Source organism: Vitis vinifera, chromosome 7 (assembly GCF_030704535.1).
Source record: "Vitis vinifera cultivar Pinot Noir 40024 chromosome 7, ASM3070453v1".
NCBI lineage: Eukaryota > Viridiplantae > Streptophyta > Magnoliopsida > Vitales > Vitaceae > Vitis > Vitis vinifera.
The window spans coordinates 2,120,984-2,141,979 of NC_081811.1; the positions used below are offsets into that span (position 1 = coordinate 2,120,984).

Here is a 20,996-nt window from a genome sequence, read left to right on the forward strand (position 1 = left end):
GTTTGTGTTTCTCCGTTTCCACATCTTTCACCTATTTTTTTTCTTCCTTTGTAAGCAACCCATCAAAGTATATGTAAGATAATGAGTTTTGGACCCTTGGGACAAAAATAATTTAATTTAATCACTTTCTCGATCTCCCGTTAAAAATGGCTTTTTTTATTGTCACGTAAGAACCATATCATTAAAAAAAATTAAGTTAAAGTCTCAATTATCAATCAGGTTTCAGTTAAAAATTGAAATTTCAATCATTAATTACTGCCTTATTTTTTTAAAAAGATGATATAATACTTGCATGATGAGAAAGAGGTCATATTGAACATAAGTTGTAAAATGAGTTTAAAAGAAATATTTTTATGGTCAAATAGGTCATACCCAAAATTTTAAAATAATAAGATGTTATAATATATACATTGGATTAAAATCAAATGGATCTGTCCTTAATTTGAGAATTCCAATTTCATGTTACAATAGTTTTTTCTTTATATATATGCAATATCTCACATCCCATAGGAGAAAATATTAATAATGTTATATGAATACAACTTTCTTTTAACCTTATAAACACGTGTTTATAATTGTAAATGATTGAGTCCATATTAGATTAAGTGCACGTGGATTAGTTTTTGAATTCAAGTCATTATGATTTTTTCTTCACATTCCCTTTCATTCTAAGGATAAAAAGTTATCAAGTGGATCGTAATTTTTAAAAGATATATTGAGATTTTAAAAGTTTTGTTGAATATTAAAAAAAATATTTTATAACTTAAAATAAAATCTCCACAACAAATGATATTTCCCTCATTTTTGTATTATTATTTTTTTAAAAAAATTTAATCTATAAGTTATATAAAATTTCAACAACAAATTTTCTCATTTTTATGTTAAATTATTTTTAAAGCTATAATCTTTTAATTAAATTAACCAACATTAAAAGTATTTCTTGAAATTAAAAAAGAAAAATAATTAATTGATCAAAACGAATGAAATAGTTATCGGATTCGCAAATTTATCCCCTCTCATAATTTTTTTTTAGAATAAGTCATTTTTACATAAATGCCCTTAATTATTTAAAGTATTTACAATATATTTAAATAAAAAATGTGATATTTATGAGAAAAAAATGAGGGCTATTTTGTCCGGACGAAGCCATAAAGTTAAAAAGGCTCCGTAATTACAGGTAATTAACCTTATTTACCGCGAGCAGATTTTCCACCAAACTCGAATAATACGCCGCCACGTGTATAAATGCCACCCCAGCCTCTCTGTTTCCCATTTAACTTCCCTCTCCTTCCCGAAAAAGGCTTTCCTCGAGAAAATCTTTTGCTCGGAAGCGAAGCTGACTTTCTGGTTGAGAGAAAATGGGTAGGAAAAGTAATGCTTCCAAGAAAGAAGAAATGGCTCACATGGTAATCTCACCGCACTCCTCAGTAATCATCGGTTTTTTCTGCTTTTACTCACCATGCTTTTTAAAAGGTCGTAGCTTTCATACTGGATGTATTCGTTGTTTATGTGTTGATCGTCTCAGTTTTTGGTTGTTTTCTGCTTATGGGTATGGGCTTTACTCTCTCGTGGGAATGGGTTTTTGCTTTTTCGACCCTTCCTATAATGTATATGGTGTGGGGTTTTAGGTTGGTGAATAAGAACCCAAGAACAGGGGAAGAGCGAAGAGTTTGTTTTTAATGGAATCATGTGATTTTATTTCAAATTTTGAAGTTCTTCCTTGAGGGTTCTATGGCCGTGTTGAGTGTTATTAAGTGTGGCATATAGTGGGCAGTGTTGTTCATGTGTGAAAATAGCTTTAAAGGGGACTGATTTCTTATATAAGATATAGGTTGGATGTATATAATCTTTGTTAATTGCAAAAAGGCTGATTATGATTATGTATGGCATTCATTGAGCATCCAAGGAAAATATATATTTGAGAGAGGGAATAGGTTATGTTTGGTTCGGGAAAGTTTGAGGGAAAATGCTAGGTAAAGAAAATAGAGAGGAAAAGAAGAAGCAAAGAGAAAGTAAAGGAAAATTAAAAAAAGATTTAAAGTTAATAAATTATTTTTATATCATACTTCAAACTCATTTCACTTATTTAACTCTTTTATACAAAGGTTAAATTGTTTAAAAATATATAAAATTTTCACTAATTTTAATTATATTTGATATTTTTTTATATTTTTCCATATAATAAAACCAAATATGATGAAATCATTTTTCTTAACACTTTTTTCTTTCCTTAGTACTTTCTGAAAACCAAACATAACCTTAATCTTGAAAAGGAAGCATTTAATGTTGTTTAAGAGGAAGGGTCTCTTCTTTCAAGATAGGGTTTTGTGGAGACTCTCATTGTAAATTTGCTAACTTATCATAGGAGTTTATGTATTTGATGTGGTGGTAAATGGAGGTATTGATTTCAAGAAGAGCCTCTTGTTTAAGAGGAAGGGTCTCTTCTTTCAAGATAAGGTTTTGTGGAGACTCTCATTGTAAATTTTTCTAACTTATCATAGAAAGAGTTTATGTATTTGATGTGGTGGTAAATGGAGGTATTGAGTTCAAGAAAAGCCAACCAGGGCATTTTGTTTGGGTTCGAGTGTGCGTTGTTTTTTTAATTGTTCATGTTTTCATCATTTGATTTTTAGGAGTAATTTTCAGGGGGGAATTTGTAAAATTTACCCTCATGTCTGCATACCATGTCATGTGTTTGTAGTCTGGAGGCAAATTTATCCTCATGTCTGCTTACCATGTCGTGTGTTTGTAGTCTGGAGGCTCAAATCCTTCTTTGGATGAAACAAAATCTCAGCCTGAAAACATGCAGACAGAATCTCATTACTTATTGTCAAAGAAACGACTGAAGAACCGATGTGTTGTTATTAGGCGATCTGATCGTCTCCAAAATATACGTTTGCCTACTCCTAACCAAGATGTAGGGCCTGTGATTGAAGAAATTGAAAGTGAGGAAGAAGATGAACCATGTGCCCAGGTGGAGAAAAGATCTCCCGACTCTATCCCTGGTGAAAGAAGCTTGGAAGAGAAGGTTGACTATCTTCTTCAATGTCTGGAAGCACACGAGAAGGCAATAGACACACTGAAGTCTGAGGTTTTTAATTCAGCTTTACATGTTATTTTAAATGTTATCTAGTTATGAGTGGTTTTGAAAATTCCTTCAATGAAATCCCATTTCATCAAAGCAGGCAAGCAAGAGGCCCTTGCAGAGCAAAGGCCCATCTAGTTCTGAAGTCAGATACAAAAGCTTGTACTTTGATTCACAAAAAAAGGTCATATTTCTCTGTGCCATGGCATCTCATTTTGTTCATTATAAATATTTTATCAAGCATTATTCCAAGCTTTCATCATCATCTTCAGATCGAAGCATTAACTGATGAGAACTGTCAACTTAGCAAGAAGTTGGAGGTCACTCTTGGCAAACTCGAAGTAGTATGTTTCAATTACATCATATCTCATTCATTCTACATTTTTACATTGATCGACGGGGCTTTTTATTTAATATTAGTGGTACAATATGATATGACAGGTGGACATGGTAAACTTCTTTTAAATATATGGAGCTCTATTACCTTCACCAGTAAAATCAATTGCAAAATGAAAAAAAAGAATGTTTGATAGAAGTATGTTAAGAAATTGAGCCATTTGATTAGTCTGATGATGGAATAGAAGCACTAGTAGTAGGGACTCTGAATTGAATTGCTTTTGTTTTCTTGCAAATGAAATGTTCAAGAGGATATTAGTGGATACACTAGTATTGTTAGTTGTTTAGTGATCTTTTATACCTGTCTTTTCTCCTTCCTACGTGACAATTGGTCCATATTGGGAGGAAAAAAAAATGTGGTTGTCAATTTATGGATGTTGTATGCATTGATTTGTGTTAAATGCCGATCTTAGTGGATATTGGGTGGTGGTGAAATATCACATAAGAAGCAAGATCAATGATAAATTCCCAGTTAGGGGAAGCTCAAAGGCTGTTTGTGCAGTTAATCCTTTCCCTAAGACTTATCAAGCTTTATTTCTAGTGATATGCATATAATCCAATTCATACCCTTTTTTGTCTCGAATTTTGTATCAACATTTTTATGGCTATCCCATAAACTCATTGAAGTTCATGGAATAAATCAGTCTTTACTTTTATTACATAGAGTTAGAGAAGGTAAGAGCGGTCACTGTTGAAATTACAGGCATGAATTTCTTCATTTTCGCTGTTGATTTGCAGTGCGAGAAGGATACCCGGGTGTTTTCCGAATTGATGGATAAAGTGAAAGAAGTGTTATTGGTATCAAACCTGACAAAAGCTACAGAAATGGCATTACAGCTGTCGTCTAAAGTGCTTGGTGGTATTGCTTCTCCAGATGCAGTTGTTGAACCCAGAACTATAGGTGTTAAGAGAAACAGAGAGAAAGTTGCCAAAAAGGTCAGAAGCTGAATTTAACCATGTCTCAGGTTTGGTTTACATATTTAATGTAAAGAACCCAAATAGCCTGTCTGAAATTTCACCATGTTGATGGGTTTGGTTTACATTTTTAGACAAACAACTGTTTGATGTAAAGAACGAAAACTATGGTATCTTTTTGGCTAGCACTTCTGGATATCTCCCATTATTATGTATCATGAGAAAGCATCACTACCTCCCTTGTTTGTACTTCCCTTACTTTTTTGTCACACTTGCCTGAACTACTAGGGATATATATATATGGGTATTTTTGTAAGCGGGCAGGGTAAATATGAATGGAACCCAGCAAAATATGAATGTCTATTAGGACAAGGTCACGAGAAAAATGGAACCCAGCAAAATGTGGAGTGGGCTAGATTATTTATTGATTGATATAGCAATTCAAGCATGAATGCCAATTACCAGCAATTCCATAGGAAAATTTACATTTAAACAAAATTCAATTCAAAATTCAGCTAAACCTGCAGATAGAAACTTGAATGAAATTCCCACAAGTGATCTGTTCACTGCTCTTTCTCATCATAGCACTCATCAAGAACAGTGGAGAGCCCAAAAATTTTTGTTGGAGGTGTTTCGGGAGCTCCATTGTTAGCATCATCACTATCTCCATCCCTGCTGTTTGCCTCTTCTGGAATGGATGGAGGGGGAGACGAAAAGTCTAAGCACATTCCTTGGATAACCTGCTCGTATGTAGCAGAGAGATCCTGGGAGGTGAGTTGGTGGTACTCCACCAGCTGGTGAAGGCATTGGTTTTCCCTAGTCAGATTTGCATTCTCATTTGCTAATCTGGATTTCTCAGCTAGCAGTGCCTCCAATTGAAGCCTCACCTGTCCAAACGGTACATTCCATGAATCAAAAACATTCAGATTGCTTGTCCAGGATATTTTCTTTGAGCCAATCCAAAGTGCCTACAAGAAGCTGAATCATATGGAATGGGGGAGAAAAGAAGTAGAAGTTTTACCAGATCATCTTCCTCAGGCCTCATCCCTTTAACAAACCCATCTCGTAGCCTACTGTTCTCCTCCTCAAGCAGAGCACACCTCTCTTGCATAAAACACAAATCCGATTTTATCGATTTCAGTTCTCTTGCAAGTGAAGCTGCTTTTGTTGCCATGGAGATAGCAAGCTGCAGAAGACAAACACAAATCTGAATAAACACAGAGCTTAGCTATTCCAAAAATGCATCAAATACAGAGGATCAGCTAAAAAAAAACCAACATTTTTGGCTTTCTTCAGCTTTCCTTCTCCTGGGCTTTGCTCATTTTCCCTCTGTGAATTCCCTCCCTGATCCTCAGAACCTTCATTTCCATCAAGCTTCCTTTTCAATCCTCTCTTGCTTTCTTCATCATCGTCTTCTTTTTCTGAGACCTCTTCTTTGCCCTTTGACTTCTCGAGATTGCAATGGAATATATCAGTCAATGTGGGTGGTTTAGCTATACTTCTTGCACCCTGAAAACAGAGGAAACAGAGAAGAACAAACTTAATAACTCTCAGATTGATATTTTCAATCTATGGAAACACATGAACTAGTGTTAAGCTTCAAATCAGTAGCATCAAACCAGTATATTGAAGTTTAATCTTTGATTCCAAAGGAAAAAAAAATGGAAATTGTTTCTGGCCCAGATCCAACACTACCCTATAATTACAAGCAAATTTCTAACAACAAAAATTAATCCACTTCTTATGTTTGGAATGAAAAAGAAGAAGCTACCCGTTACCATTTTCTGTACATAATTGAGATAGAGATATGGATTTTACCTGAAGGGCATTATCCAGGTTGTTAGTTAACTGTGAGAGAGAATGGGAAATGGAGTCGAACCCTCTAAGCAGAAGCAAAGAGTCTTCCTTCAACCGATTACCGCGGTCCGATTCCCCAACACTCACCCCTGTTTGACCAGACGAGAACTCACATTTCCTTTCCTCCAAAAGCGCATCGACCCGGCTACGGAGAGTGCTCCAGAAGCGCTTGTCAGAGGAGGGAGTGAGCAGAGGAGAAGAACCCATTGAGCCTGTTGACTCCTGTAATCGAACTGATCAAGGTTAGAGAAAAAATAGCAGAGATTTGGCTGATAAAAGCGGAGATTTGCTAATGCGTGTAGCAGAAGAAAAAGAAAAAAAAAAAAAGGGAAAAGGAAAAGGAAGAAGAAGAAGAAGATACCTTGCTGAGGTGGGTCGGAGCTGGAGATTCCACTGAAATGGCCATGAGAGAAACAGAGAAAGTGGAAGAGAGGTGTGTAACGGCTAGTTTTGTTGGTTGGGCTTGGAGGTGGGTGCGTTTTAAATGGAGCTGCTTGGCCAACGTTCTAAAAAATATACACCTAAGTGGAGCCTCTTTCTATTGAAAAAAGTGGTTAGTCTTTTCATCACACCAAAGGGACCCACATGGATCAATGGCTGTGATTCTATAGTATCTTGGTAAGATCATGATTTTAAAAAAACCCCCAAATTTTGGTATAAAATCTTGATGTCAAGTTTCCTAAATTTGATCTATTTTAGCTAAATTGGAACATTTATGATTTTTGCTTTAGGTGAAAATTTTCATTTATGTACTTGAAATATTTGTGTATTTCACTTTTTTTTAAAAAAAAAAATTGTGTTATAAAATAATTCTAAAACATTTATCAATTTTTATTTAATTATTTTTTCTTTAATTTTGAAAAAAAATCTATATATCTTGAGTCTTTTCTCAAAAAGAAAAGAAGTTGAAAAGATAATTATAATAAGAATTATTTATATCATTTTATATATTTATATATTATTTTATTTAAAAGAGATAATTTATTGGAAATTATCATTTTTTTTAAGAAAAATTCTAAATTTAATTTAAATTATTTCATGAAATATGATAAATCAAAATCACAAAACTCACTTATAATCTTTAAAATTGTTTAAGAATGATAGGAAAATTTTATACAAATCATTACTACTTATTAAAAATTAGCAATTATAATTAATTTTCAAACAATTATTGATATGGTAGAAAGTTACCTTAATAAATTATTAATTATAATAGGGATAAAAACAAAGTTAATCTTAAAAAAACAATAATTTAATTAATTTAATATTAGTATTATATATTATATATTATATATTAATATAATTGATATATATATATATAAATTATTTTAATTATTTTTTAATATTAAAAAAAACTATGAAAATTAATTTAAATTATTTTATTGAATATGGTTAAAAAATATATTTGCAAAATTTTATTATTAAACATATTTATATTTATAATTTATTTAAAAAAAAAAAAGAATTATCAAAGTATGTTCTCTTCTTGTAAAACTAAAAAAAAAATATTTATATTTTCTTCCTGAAATTGCCCAGGAAATTTGAGTGTTAAACATTGGCTGGGGGTGGTCATAACCTTTATCTTGTAGCACAGAACTGCTGGCTCTCATACAATCAAGCTCAAGTTGACAGTCAATGGCCACTCTTCTCTCCTCATCCTCTCTCATCTTCTCCTCCAAACTACCCTCCAACTCTTCACCGTCTCTCACCCCAACCCTCTCTCTCTCTTCTCTCTCCCAATCCTATTCTTTCTCTTCTTCTCTCTCAATTTCTCCTTCTTTCCTCACCTCCCCCACAAGTACCAAGCGCCTATCTTTCTCTACCTTGAATGTCAAGGCACAGAAGAAGAAAGTCCTTATTGTCAACACCAACAGTGGTGGCCATGCAGTGATTGGCTTCTACTTTGCGAAACAGCTTCTGGGTTCTGGCCATGAGGTCACAATCATGACTGTTGGTGAGGAGAATTCAGACAAGATGAAGAAGCCTCCATTCAGCCGATTTTCAGTTGAGATTTTATTTTTTTATTTTTTGGCTTTTTGGCTTTGTCTCAATCTGGGTGTTGTGGGTTTTTGTGTTTGTTGTGTGTTTGATATGTTCATGCTTGGGATTTTTCTGGGAATCCCAAAATTTTCCAGGAAATCACAAGTGCTGGGGGCAAGACTGTGTGGGGAGACCCTGCAGAAGTTGGGAAGGTTGTGGCGGGGGCGGCATTTGATGTTGTTCTGGATAACAATGGCAAGGACATTGACACTGTGAGGTTTGTTTGCTTTAATTCTTGAAACCTATTCTTCAATTGTCTAGATTTTGGTATTTGCCATATAGAATGTAAATCTGAGAGAAGGGAAAGGGTTTGGTTCTTTCGCCCCCTCCCCTTTTTGTAAGTTCTTCATCAATGGAATGGACTTTATATTTTGATCTTTGGGTACAAACACTAGGAGGTTGAGTTTGCTAGGGTTAATATCATGATTTTCATTTTTCAACTACAGCTTTGATTATTAAGACTGAGGGAATATCTTCAAATGAGAGAAGCTAGAAATACCTTATGCACTGGTACCAAATGGGAAGGATTCAACAACTGATGATCTGAGTTTAGAAAAGGGTAGTAAACCCAGTTTTGGGAAGTGCTTTAGTATATAAAGAATGAGGGTTTATGAAAATTTCCTGAATGGTTACAGCCTTTAGCTCAAGTCTGTGTTAAATCTTGCACACTTCCTAACTGGTGCCCCCACTTTTCACATTTGATCTTTGAACTACATGTTAGATTAATTTTTGTAATTAATCTATAATTTGGGCCACACATGTAAATAATTAAAATGTGTGTGCTATCATTTAATTAAGCCTAAATATAGTGATCTAATTAATAATTGATTAATTGTCTTAAGGGTATAATTGTCATGAGATTATTGTGTAGATACCATTAGACAATTATTATTTCTATGAGGGGCAGAAATATAATTGTGATAAAATTAAAACTGCCCTAGCAGTTTATAAATAGGGTTATGGTCCCCATTCTACGACTACGCATTCCAATTTCTGAAAATCCTCTCAGAGAGAAATTGACACAGAATCTAGTGGCTAGAATTGGAAGACCATCTCAAAGGGTTTTTTTTTTCTATAAGGTTTCTCCTTCAATGGATTCAGGTATGCTTCCGCTATTATTTTTCTACTCATTGTTTTTAATCAGGAGATTCCAGTGTATATATAAATTAGGGTATTCACCTTGTTAAATATTTCAGTACATATGTAGTTAGGGTATTCACCCTGTTAAATATTCCAGTACATATGTAGTTAGGGTATTCACCCTATTAAATATTCCAGTACATATGTAGTTAGGGTATTCACCCAGTTAACTATTCCAGTATATATGAAATCAGGGTATTCATCTTGGTTGAATTTTAACACTACATACTAATATCGATCTTCATACATAGGCCTGTAGTAGACTGGGCCAAGAGTTCTGGGGTCGAGCAATTTCTGTTCATCAGCAGTGCTGGAATTTACAAGCCAACTGATGAGCCTCCTCATGTTGAAGGAGTATGTTGTTACTGTTGTATGCTTATAACTCAAGTAGCAACTTCAGCTATAATGAATTTCCTCTGCTGAACTTCTCTCATTATCACAGGACATTGTTAAAGCTGATGCCGGTCACGTTGGGGTGGAGACATACATTTCAGAGGTTTTCGGCAGCTGGGCAATTTTCCGTCCGCAGTACATGATTGGATCTGGAAACAACAAAGATTGTGAGGAGTGGTTCTTTGACCGTAAGCGAATAACCTTGCGCATTGGTTTGAACTTTTTGTAACACAGCTGCATTCATCTTCAAAATCCCCTGCCATTTTCACATTGATCCGCTCTGAACAGGAATCGTTCGGGACAGGCCGGTTCCAATCCCGGGATCTGGAATGCAACTCACTAACATCGCCCATGTTAGGGACCTATCCTCCATGCTTACTCTGGCTGTTGAGAACCCAGCTGCTGCAAGTGGCAACATCTTCAACTGTGTCAGTGACCGAGCCGTGACCCTTGATGGAATGGCCAAGCTCTGTGCCCAAGCTGCTGGTCGCCCAGTCAACATCGTTCACTATGATCCGAAAGCTGTTGGAATCGATGCAAAGAAAGCTTTTCCTTTCCGTAATATGGTAATTGCTAGCATTATAATTTGGCATCTGTTGTATTGAAACTCTTTCAACTATAAGATCATTCATACTGTCAATGTACTTTGCAGCACTTCTATGCAGAACCCAGAGCTGCCAAGGACATTCTGGGGTGGCACGGCATCACAAACCTTCCTGAAGACTTGAAGGAGCGGTTTGATGAGTATGTAAAGATCGGTAGAGACAAGAAGCCCATGAAATTCGAGATAGACGATAAGATACTAGAGTCACTTAAAGTGTCTGTAGCCGTGTGATCAGCCAAAACCAAGTCATTAATGCTTGAAACAAGTCACATTTTTGTATCTCTTTCCCTGTGTTTCTCCTCCCAATGTATGGTTTCTAAACATTCATGAAGTTGCAATGAGGTTGTCGGTTCTTTGAACTTACCTTCAAAAGCCTGAAACTGCATATATGCAATATTGCCAAGTGATTATAAATGCTGCAATGAGGTAAAAGTTTCTGCAGAATTTCCCACAACTAGAATGGATGGGATTTCGATTTTGGGTAACTTTCACCCACAGGCATCTCCTGTGTTTGTTGAGTATCATTTCATGGTGAACTCTCAAGAAAAAATCGAATATGAAAGTCCAGCAGGGAAGAAATCTCCAAACATGTTGCAGAACTCAGGTTTTGAGAGGACAAGGAAATAATTAATGTGCAACTAAACCAAAGTAAAAAATTCAAAAAAGAATACAACCGCTCTGAGCAGTATCTAGAGACATATCTGCTTCTAGTTGCATGAGAGCATGCATCAAGAGAAATTAGATGTCCACTAGTTTGGCGAGGAAAAACAGAGTTTTTCTGAAACCTAAGCTACCGATGGATGGATCTGTAAAACGGATCAGTTACACTTCGACTGCAGCAGAACTAGCTTAAACATAACCAGACTAGTCAATTCGAATTGAGCAAGAAAGAACTGGGGATTCGATAAGCTTCGAATCAGCATACTTGATGTGTAGGAACTTCTACTCATTTTTGATATCGAGACGTTTGAGTTTAGATTCCAATTCATCCTCATTATCAGCAGCACCCTCCTCTTCATCCTCCCCATCATTGTCTTCTCCTTCGGGGTCATTCTCATCCAAGGGTCCAAGCACATCAGGGCAATTCTTGAATATATCCTTCACCTCATCAATCCCCTCGTCAGATATGAAATTACCATTGATATTTAGTAACTTAAATCCAGGTTTGCTTGCAACTGTCTGTGCCAAGAACCGTGCCCCAGCCCTTCTTATTGAGTTTGTGTTCAAATCAACTTCAGTTAACTGGTTGTGACCCTCTTCCAATGCCTTGCTGATTAAAATGGCACCTTCATCTTTCAGTTCATTCTCAGCCAAGCTTAACTTGGCAAGGCACTGTTTTGCTGCAATACAGGCTGCTAAAGTAGAAGCAGCTTCAACCGTAATATCATTTCCAGCCATTTCCAAAACTTCAAGTGAAGGAGTAGACTCCTTGAGAGCATTAGCAATAGCTTTTGCCCCCTCATCCTCCAAGTTCAGGTAACTGAGGTAAACCTCAGTAAGATCTTTAAAGGCAGAAAGAGCTTTACTCAGAGCAACTCCAGCTTCTACACCAAACATATTGTCACGCAAATCAAGCTTCTTCAAACGGGTACAAGTCCCAAGTGCTTTAGCCAGGGCTACTCCCCCTTCAGAGTCTACCCTTGTAGAAGAGCAGCGAAAATCCTCCAATGCAGGAGAACGTTTCACCATCTCAGAAATGGCAATTGCCCCTTCATCTCCTGTCATGTTATTATGAAATTGGAGAATCCTAAGCTTCTCAGTGGAAGGAATTAGCTCACACACTGCACGTGCAGCTTCCTCCGAGATACCATCATTCATCAAATAGAGCTCCTCCAAATTATTCTGTGATTTTAAAAGAGCCCCAAATGCCCGAACACCCTTTTCACCCAAAGCATTGTTTGAAAGGTTCAGATACTTCAATACACATCCTTCCAGTGCAGATGAAAATATATTCATGACATCAAGAGCTTCTGCCTCGGGCCTTCCAGCAATAAAATCTGACAGGTCTACTTCCATCAATTGATCCTTGAGGGATGACAAGATGGGCTCAGTAACATAGGCTGCATCTATTCCAAAACTTCTATTGCTGAAACATATCCTATTATATGAATTTCCTGGCTCCTTCAGCGGTTTTAGAAGCTCCTCAGCCTCTTCTGCATCAATAAATGCCCGACGACCACCAGATATATCAAAAACAGTTTCCAGCGGAGAAGTAGTTTGCTCAGCTGTCATTACTTCGCCATCCTCCTTTGTCTTAGGGCCTCGTTTAAGAATTTCCAGCATAAGCTTACTGGACTCTTTAGCATAAAGTTGCACAGCAGAGCTTCCATCACCATCAGGCTCCTTCTCATAGTGTTGGTTTGCAGTAGCAAAGGCTGCATCTTCTATTTCCTTAGCATACTCCTCAGCTTCTTCTCTCATCAGAAGACCATACTTTCTGGAGAGAATGGATGGAGTAGTAAGATTCTTGGTCATTCGTTCCACAAGCATTAGCCTGGTACTCTGGCTAGGGGGCCACAGTTTGATTGACATCTTGCGGTGTTGAAAATTTTGGGCAGTAGAGTCCATGTCAAAGGAACCTGGAAGCATTTGTTGCAATCAAATTACAAGCTTGCAATAACTGAGATGTAAGCATATGCTTGCATGAGAAGAACTGCCAGCAAGTGAACCATCATAATTTAATACAAACAGATTGATATCATCAGTCTATATGGTATGATAGACCATAAAAAGAAATTCCAGTCTTTTAAGCAATCAGCTGAAACCGCTGACTAAGTTTTGAAGGTTTCTTTAACTTCCGGCTAGAAACCAAAATATAAATTAGCCAGCAAAACTTGTAAACCCTGAATCATTTCGTGAATACACTCATAAATCAGTGGGGTACAAACACCTAATGATTAATTATGATATAAATATAACAAGCAGTTGTAATGGTCCGCTATGAGATTGGAATTCTGAGGTGAATATTTTTAAAATTTTGAAACACAAAAAAACTTGATCACAAGAAATAAAAGAGAAAGATCCATATTGCAATCAAGTCGAAAAGCACTCATAATCTACAAGAAAAACTTACTGGACAGGAGAAGTCACTTTCTTTGAAAAAACTTACCACATATTTCCCAAAGAAATTTTTGTAGTCACCATTAAAGTTCTTACAAAGCTAAAGCATATAGAATTTCTAACAATTACAGATATTGGTAACACATTTCCATTAAACAAAAAAAGGCATTAAGATTTGCAGTTAAGATCTAGAAAGTAGGACAGAACAAAAACTGAAGGATGTCCAACGTTCACATCTTTGTTCTAATTCACTCGATTCTTGCTTAAAGAAGCCAATCCTAAACTTGCTAGGTGTCTAGCGGCATGAGCTTTTCTCCTTACCAAATGATGCAAAAGATTTGTACAAAACAAAAGAGAAGCAGTAAGGTGCACTGCTGCCTCTAGAAGCAGATTAAAAGAAGATGAAGTAATGCAGAATTTAAGGGTGCTGGGAACCAAGTGCAAATATTTCATGAAGCATTAGTAATAAAAAGAAATGGATAAAAACCAATGGGTAAATGACCATGTAAGAGTTTATTTGTACCAAACCCTGTACAAATATGTAGAAATCATGTAACTTAAACAATAAAAATCCAAAGGTGATAACATAAATTCTAAGATAAATGTGTTAGTTAAACTGGTAGCATATTTGACTTTTTGAAAGTACTTATAATAGCAAGATAAGAAGTGTATTTGCTTTCTTTCTTCTTTAGCTTTATGCTACAAAGCATAAATCAAGGCTTGTCCAATAGAGTACCACACAAAAAATGGCAATTTAAAGCCCTCAAGGGCTGGCCCAAGTGGTAAAGGGATGGGGAGGGTTTGTGGGAGGTTCCAAGTTCAAGTCCCAATGAGGACAAAAAATTTGCCTATAAAAAAAAAGGCAATTTAAAAACAATGTAGAAGCATGTCCAGGAATGGTGTTAATAGGGCAATAATGGTTGAGTGGAAGGAAGTGGCAAAGGCAACAATTCCTGGATTGAAATGGTGGTGGATAGTAATGGTATCGCAGGCCAGCAGTGATGGATAATGTTAGAGGTAATACCAGACAATAACACTGACAGCAGCGGTGATGGTGGAAGAGATTATTTTTTTTATAATGTTAAAATACATAGAGCTCATTCTGGTTGCTACGTTATGTTTGTGATGTTTTTTATTTGAATGATCATTTGCAATTATGCTCATGATCAGATTAGTGCACAATATAACCACAAAGATCCCCCTGTTTACTACTAATTACCTCTGCCAACCAACAAGATAAAATCCATCAAACCTACTGCCAGCCAACTAAACAAGATAAAATCAATCATACCTAGATACAGTAGATGAACTTCCACCATTGTCTAAAGCCAACATAAGCATCATTCAAATGTAAAATAAATTTCAGGATATGTTGCTCTCTGGAAAGCTCTAACACAATCTTTAAACCTAGATGTGGGAGAGTTTTCAAAGGGAAAGGGCAAAAAGAAAGAACATGAAGCTCCTCAAATCTTTTCTTTGTCTCCCTCCATAAGATAAGTAAAAGAGTGACACACATTGAGATCTCCCCACATCCGTCCAACAAGGAAAGGCATGAAATAAATATCTAAAAATGCATTTTGATTACATGTGAGTGACAAAATAAAAAAGCTCAACCAGGAATTACTTATAGAGATGATGGAATACCAGTAGCATGCAACATTCATTACGGAATGTATGGCTTTAAAAGATGACATGCAAGCTACTAAGAACAATGAGTTCTTAAACCTAAAGATTGGAGGCAACTCAAAAATAATAATAAATTGTTATAATAAAAAGAGTAGCATTCCTAGTTCTATTACATTATTAATGGAGGATATTCGAAAGTTAACTCAAGATCTAGATATTTTCAATTATCGTCATATTTATAGAGAAGCAAATCAAACAACAGATTATTTAACCAAGAAAGATATTTGTAATATAGAGTCCATCATTTGGAGGTCATACTTTCCTAGAGAGGTTACAAAGTTTGGTTTTGAAGATTATTGTGACCCATCTTTCAATCAAATTTGTACAAAGTTTCTTTCCATTAAAAAAAATTAAAAAATATAAAAAAATACATTCATCCACATATAACTTACGGTGTAAGTTTCTTCAAAAATAGCAATTGTGAAAAATAGCATCCTGACAACTTACCAAGAAAAGGAACAAACAAAATAAGAGGCTTGAAAGAGAGAGAGTAAATAATGATGGAAGTGAACAACTTTTCAACATGTAGTGCAGGTGAGTAAATGAGCATGCCAGTATAAAAGAAGCAAATTCTATGGTGTCTTAAAATTTAACAAATTGGAAAAAGATTCAGAAGAGAATGCAAGAAATTAAACAGACAACAAGAAAAGTTTGGGACTGGAGGAACAAATAAATAAGGAGAAAGGAGAATAACAGATAAGATAACTGCAGCAAGAGCTTCAAAACATTACCTGTTTTGTTTTCAATTTAGGATTCTATGAATAAACACAAACCTTTCAGACAGACTTAAGAAATTAAATGCAAGCATATGAATATAAAATTCACAAATTACCATTTTTAATTCTTGTGACAGTAAAAAAAAAAAAAAAAAAATCCTTGTAAACACATTTTGATTTTTGAAAGTTGATTGTAAAGCATGCAAATTCGACCATTAAGTAACCCTAATGGAATAATTCCACAAACAAATGATTGATAAAGTTGCACAACTACTACAACGTGTCAACATTTGATATTAATGAGGATTATATGCATAGTAGACGCCTAAACCCTAGACCAATGACACCTATATAAACAACATAACCAATATCCACCATTTGACCACTGAGAAGACAGTGGAAAAAGAAAACAGGGTTTATTGCTCCATTGGTTTTGTTTCTGAAAAAATGAATTCTTCTTCTTCTTCTTCTTCTGTTTTCTAAATAATGACGAGTTCAAGATTCAAAATCCCGTTCCTAAATTTTCCCAGCCATCAAAGGGGAGCAATACATAAACCCAAAACAATAAGTTCAATCAAAGTAAAAATAAGTAAATAGAAACAGGCAACCACAAACAAATAAATTTAATCTTTCAGCCAAATCAGTTTACAGATCCAGCAAGAAAAATGGAACTATGACAAATAATAGGGTGAAAAAACGAATTATGAAAATACCACATTAGATCCAAGGGGAACAAAAAGCAAGATCAGAACCTCGAAAACTAAATTGACATTACCACGAAAATCTTTCTATGTTCTGAACCTTGACAAATGACTTGCCTAAGTCAAGTTAAGTTACTTCGCTATCTTTAATTTCCTTCCGCTTTCCCAGAGAGCAAACGGATGAAATGAGAGGAAGTACAGAGACCAGATCTATAAAAAAGACTTCAAACTTAAGGAACCAGTAATAAATCCGAAACCCTAGTCGCGGGAAGAAACCCTAGATTTTCTCGAGAAACAGACGGAAATGGAAAGAAAAAAAAAGCGCAAAATGAAGAAGAGAAAGTACCTATGTTTCTGGGAAACCTCTTTCTGGGAGGTTTTGGGTGATTTCGAGAAGGTTATGGAAAATTAAAGGGGAAAATTGGAGGGAAATTTCTGAAACCTCCAACTTCAAATTATCGGGAGCAAAGCTTAGGCTATTGGAATTCTCTTTTCGTCGAATGACCGGATTGCCCTTATGTTTTCCTTTTATTATCGTTTTTGTCGCCACCTGCTCAATTGGGCCTCAGTTTAGCCAGCCCAATCCTTATTTCGCTTGGGAAGGTTTAGATCATGAATTAATATATATATATATATATATATATAGATAGATAGATAGAGAGATATATATATATACTCATTTTTTCCTCTTTTTTTTTTTCTCTATTTTATTTATCTCAAACTTTGGTACAATTAAGGATGGCAATGGGGATACCCACCCACACTACCCTTGAGAGACGGGTTTGAAATTTAAATAAATAGGTTAAAGAAGGGTTTGAGATTTTTTGTTTAAGGTGAGACAAGTTCGGAAGAGGTTCAAGTATTGCTTTGTCCCACCCTAGCCCGGTTATTATATAAAATTAATTTAATTTAAATTTTATTTTCTCATATATAACAAAAAACCAATGGCCTTTCTTTTGTTTTAGACCCCCTAACGAAAAGCTGAAAATCTCATTTAGAGTGGGAGCCGACTTTGGAGATGAACGAGCAGCATGGGACGTGTGGGGGAGGATGTGACCATTGCCATGGCGGTGGTTGGAGCTTGCTTTAGAAGGTGATGGCAGAAGCAGGGAGCTGGTGGAAGCACGTCTCTGACCAAAAGCAGAGAGTTGGTAGCAGTTTGGTGGAGAAGACAACTAGCTGGAGGAAAAACAGGGCATGGGTCGGCTGATGTAAAGGAGGCGTCTGAAAGAAAAAAATAAAGAGCACCGAGAGAGAGAGAAGTTGGAATCATCAGTCTGCATTTTCCTAGAGGTAATTTATTCATTGTAACACCCCTACCCCTTTATGGGTTTCTTTCATTTGCTACTTCTGTAATTTGTTGTATGCTTGGGTGTGGCTATCGGAGGCCCACATGCCTGTTGTTGATTTTGGGTATGAATATTAGAGGATCCTACATTCATTTCGGCTGGTTTCTTGGATTTTTATTCTTTTCATCTCCCATTCCTCTGATTCCCTTTACGCATAATCTGATTTTGCCTCTAATCCATTGTGTAGCATGGTGAGCTTTGTGGTATTTTTTGTTTCTCTCCTAAGACCACTTTGGATTCATTCATCTATGTTCAAGCTGAAGAAAATTTAAACAGCAAAGGATCACATGTTGACATTTAAGCATGCAATGAACGGCAAAAACGGAAACGTTCACCTTGGTTAATTCCGTGAAAGGCCATTTCTTACTCTTTTCTGGTATTGAGGAAGCTCCTCCAGTGCTTGATGGTGCGAGAATTACGGGTTAATGAGCTCTTCCCTTCTACACCCAGATTCAGTCCAAAACGAGAGTGCGTGCTCTCTTTCAGCCAAAGGAGGAAGGAGCAAGGGGCCATACCGCCAGTGAGCCCTTCCTTTTCTTATATATATGTATATAAATAAATATATTCATATATATATCACACACATTATTTGGACCACCACTTGACTTAATGGGCCAGTCAAGTGAATTAGGGTGAGCCCATAAAAAATCAAGCAACAATATGTGTCCAGTCCCATTATGGACCATAATGCAAAAATAAATAACACTGATTTATGACATTATTAAATTGATTATGTAAGTCCACACATAAAAATTCCAACAATCTCCCACTTGGACTACATAATCAAACATTACAACATACACATAATCATAAATCAATGTCCCATAGAACCTCATCAGAAATAAATAATCAAAAGCAATTATATATGCTTCATTGCTTGATTCATAGGGAAATATACAATAGTAGCAATCCTTCCAACAATACCATAATATTATAATACCAAAAAAATGGCTCCCACTAACTTAATACAACCTAGGCTTCCAACAACCCCATTTGAGATGCATGTTCCTGAAACGCAATTATGGGTAAGCCTTTTGTTAATGGATCCGCCAACATACTTTTTGTGGACATGTGTTCAATATCAATAAGAGACTCTGCCACTTTCTCCTTAACAAAATAGAACTTTACATCAATATGTTTGGAGCAAGAAATACTCCTAGTGTTCTTGGAGAAAGCAACAGCTGCGGAATTATCACAAAATAATTTCAGCGGTCTCGAAATGGAGTCAACAACTCCTAAAGCTAAAACAAAATTCCGCATCCACATAGTATGACAACAAGCCTCATAACATGCCACATACTCTGCCTCCATAGTTGAGGATGCTGTAAGTGTCTGCTTGACACTTTTCCAAGATACAGCTCCTCCTGTCATCATAAAAATATAGCCCGTAGTGGATTTCTTATCATCTATGCAGCCAGCAAAATCAGCATCACAAAACCCAACTACATCAAGTAAGCTGGTGCGCTGATATGTCAACATTAAGTCCTTAGTTCCTTGCAAATACCTAAGGACCTTCTTAGCTGCTTTCCAATGTTGACTCCCAGGATTGCTCAAGTACCTTCCCAACATGCCCACAACAAAAGCAATATCAGGGCGTGTACATACTTGAGCATACATAAGGCTGCCCACCACAGATGAATAAGGAATGGTCTTCATTTCCTCTCTCTCATCATCATTTTGAGGACACTGAGTCTTTGAAAATTTATCACCCTTCACAATTGGCGCTTTAGTAGATTTACAGTTGTGCATATTGAACCTCTTCAATATCCTTTCAATATAGGCTCTTTGAGACAATTTAAGCACTCCAATAGCCCTATCACGAAGAATCTTTATGCCCAAGACATAAGAAGCCTCACCAAGATCCTTCATGTCAAAATGGGTTGACAACATGTGCTTTGTCTCAAACAATGAGTCAGGATTATTTGATGCGAGTAGTATATCATCAACATATAAAACAAGAAATATGTAACTACTCCCACTGACCCTCAAATATATGCATCTGTCAACTGTATTTTCTTTAAAGCCATTTTGGGTGATAATACTATCAAACTTCAGATACCACTAGATCTCTCATCAACAGAGCTCACATCTTCAAAATATACAACCCTGTCTAACTCAATGATCCTGGTGGTATGAGATGGACAATAAAATCTGGAACCCCTTGATCCAATGCAATAACCAACAAAGAAACCACTGATGGTTTTAGGATCAAGTTTCTTTGACTGTGGGTTATAGGGCCTAACCACGCTTCCGCTGCGCATAGCTCATAAGGTGTCTTAAGCACAGACTTACTGGGCACTTGATTCAAAATATATGCCGCAGTCCTTAAGGCTTCACCCCACAGAAATTCTAGTAAGAAGGAATTGGACAACATGCACCTCACCATCTCTAACCAATCTCTCTAATAATTGCCTAGAAATATAACCTAGCCGTTTGTGCCACAATATGGAAGAACTCAAATTTTCTTGGCTTATCAACTCTCAAAGCCCAGTCCAAAATGTGCATAGTCATATGCACATTGAAAGACTCAAAACATTCCTCAAAATTATTCCAGTAAGAGGTTTGATGGCAGACAATTGCAGAGTAATACCAGGATTGCTAGTAGTTGGAAAATAGCAAAATTCAACAGTATGCATGTTATTACAATATCATGCATTTGCTAATTTCCATAATTTCTCAATTTAGCAATAGCTTGGAATTTTGAAAATTCCACGGCGGTAAGGACAACCAATTAAATATCACAACCAAGATGCACTAATTTTATTACCGAAAGGGCAAAGAAAATTAGTACGGTTCATAATATAAAATTAATTTCCTTCACCAATCCAAGCATCCTACCAAATATTATAATCATCGATAGGACAATCACAATACCCGTATGGACCTTAGTTATCACAATAATAAAACAATCAAAAGAGGGAGATAAAATATCTCAACAAAGACAATTTGACACATATAGGATCACGATAGGCAACCTCACATATGTTCACTATTGTCATGAATAAAATTCAAAATATCTCAATTTTCACAATTTGACACACTTGGAATTGCGAT

The 20,996-nt window shown here is 35.9% G+C and overlaps 4 protein-coding genes across 9 annotated transcripts; 2 read left to right on the plus strand and 2 right to left on the minus strand.

Moving 5' to 3' along the window:
• Nucleotides 1-1,277: 1,277 nt before the first annotated feature.
• Nucleotides 1,278-4,632, plus strand: LOC100853168 (uncharacterized). 5 transcript variants are annotated; one of them, XM_010653814.3, is made up of 5 exons: nt 1,278-1,406; nt 2,753-3,091; nt 3,183-3,269; nt 3,358-3,429; nt 4,220-4,632. In XM_010653814.3, exons 1-5 carry the CDS (start codon nt 1,359-1,361, stop codon nt 4,427-4,429), a joined length of 756 nt encoding a protein of 251 aa, XP_010652116.1. In that variant the 5' UTR covers nt 1,278-1,358; the 3' UTR covers nt 4,430-4,632. The 5 variants fall into 5 exon arrangements, with proteins under 5 accessions (XP_010652116.1, XP_003632364.2, XP_010652117.1 ...); XM_003632316.4 differs by having other exon boundaries at nt 3,186-3,269; XM_010653815.3 differs by lacking the exon at nt 3,358-3,429.
• Nucleotides 4,633-4,775: 143 nt separating this feature from the next.
• On the minus strand, nt 4,776-6,742 carry LOC100261455 (uncharacterized). The gene is made up of 5 exons (XM_002275087.5): nt 6,615-6,742; nt 6,215-6,475; nt 5,675-5,905; nt 5,418-5,582; nt 4,776-5,283 (listed from the first exon to the last, which is right to left on the minus strand). The coding sequence occupies exons 1-5, from the start codon at nt 6,657-6,659 to the stop codon at nt 4,960-4,962; spliced, it is 1,026 nt and encodes a 341-aa protein (XP_002275123.1). The 5' UTR covers nt 6,660-6,742; the 3' UTR covers nt 4,776-4,959.
• Nucleotides 6,743-7,820: 1,078 nt separating this feature from the next.
• LOC100266662 (uncharacterized) lies at nt 7,821-10,793 on the plus strand. Its single transcript, XM_002275030.4, has 6 exons — nt 7,821-8,257; nt 8,389-8,510; nt 9,685-9,787; nt 9,876-10,014; nt 10,115-10,392; nt 10,479-10,793. Exons 1-6 carry the CDS (start codon nt 7,889-7,891, stop codon nt 10,659-10,661), a joined length of 1,194 nt encoding a protein of 397 aa, XP_002275066.1. The 5' UTR covers nt 7,821-7,888; the 3' UTR covers nt 10,662-10,793.
• A 209-nt stretch (nt 10,794-11,002) lies between these two features.
• LOC100244330 (RAN GTPase-activating protein 1) lies at nt 11,003-17,097 on the minus strand. Of its 2 annotated transcripts, XM_010653813.3 has the most exons (3): nt 16,940-17,097; nt 16,668-16,803; nt 11,003-13,009 (listed from the first exon to the last, which is right to left on the minus strand). In XM_010653813.3, the coding sequence occupies exon 3, from the start codon at nt 12,996-12,998 to the stop codon at nt 11,373-11,375; it is 1,626 nt and encodes a 541-aa protein (XP_010652115.1). In that variant the 5' UTR covers nt 12,999-13,009; nt 16,668-16,803; nt 16,940-17,097; the 3' UTR covers nt 11,003-11,372. The 2 variants fall into 2 exon arrangements, with proteins under 2 accessions (XP_010652115.1, XP_002274973.1); XM_002274937.4 differs by lacking the exon at nt 16,668-16,803 and having other exon boundaries at nt 16,940-17,096.
• Nucleotides 17,098-20,996: the final 3,899 nt, after the last annotated feature.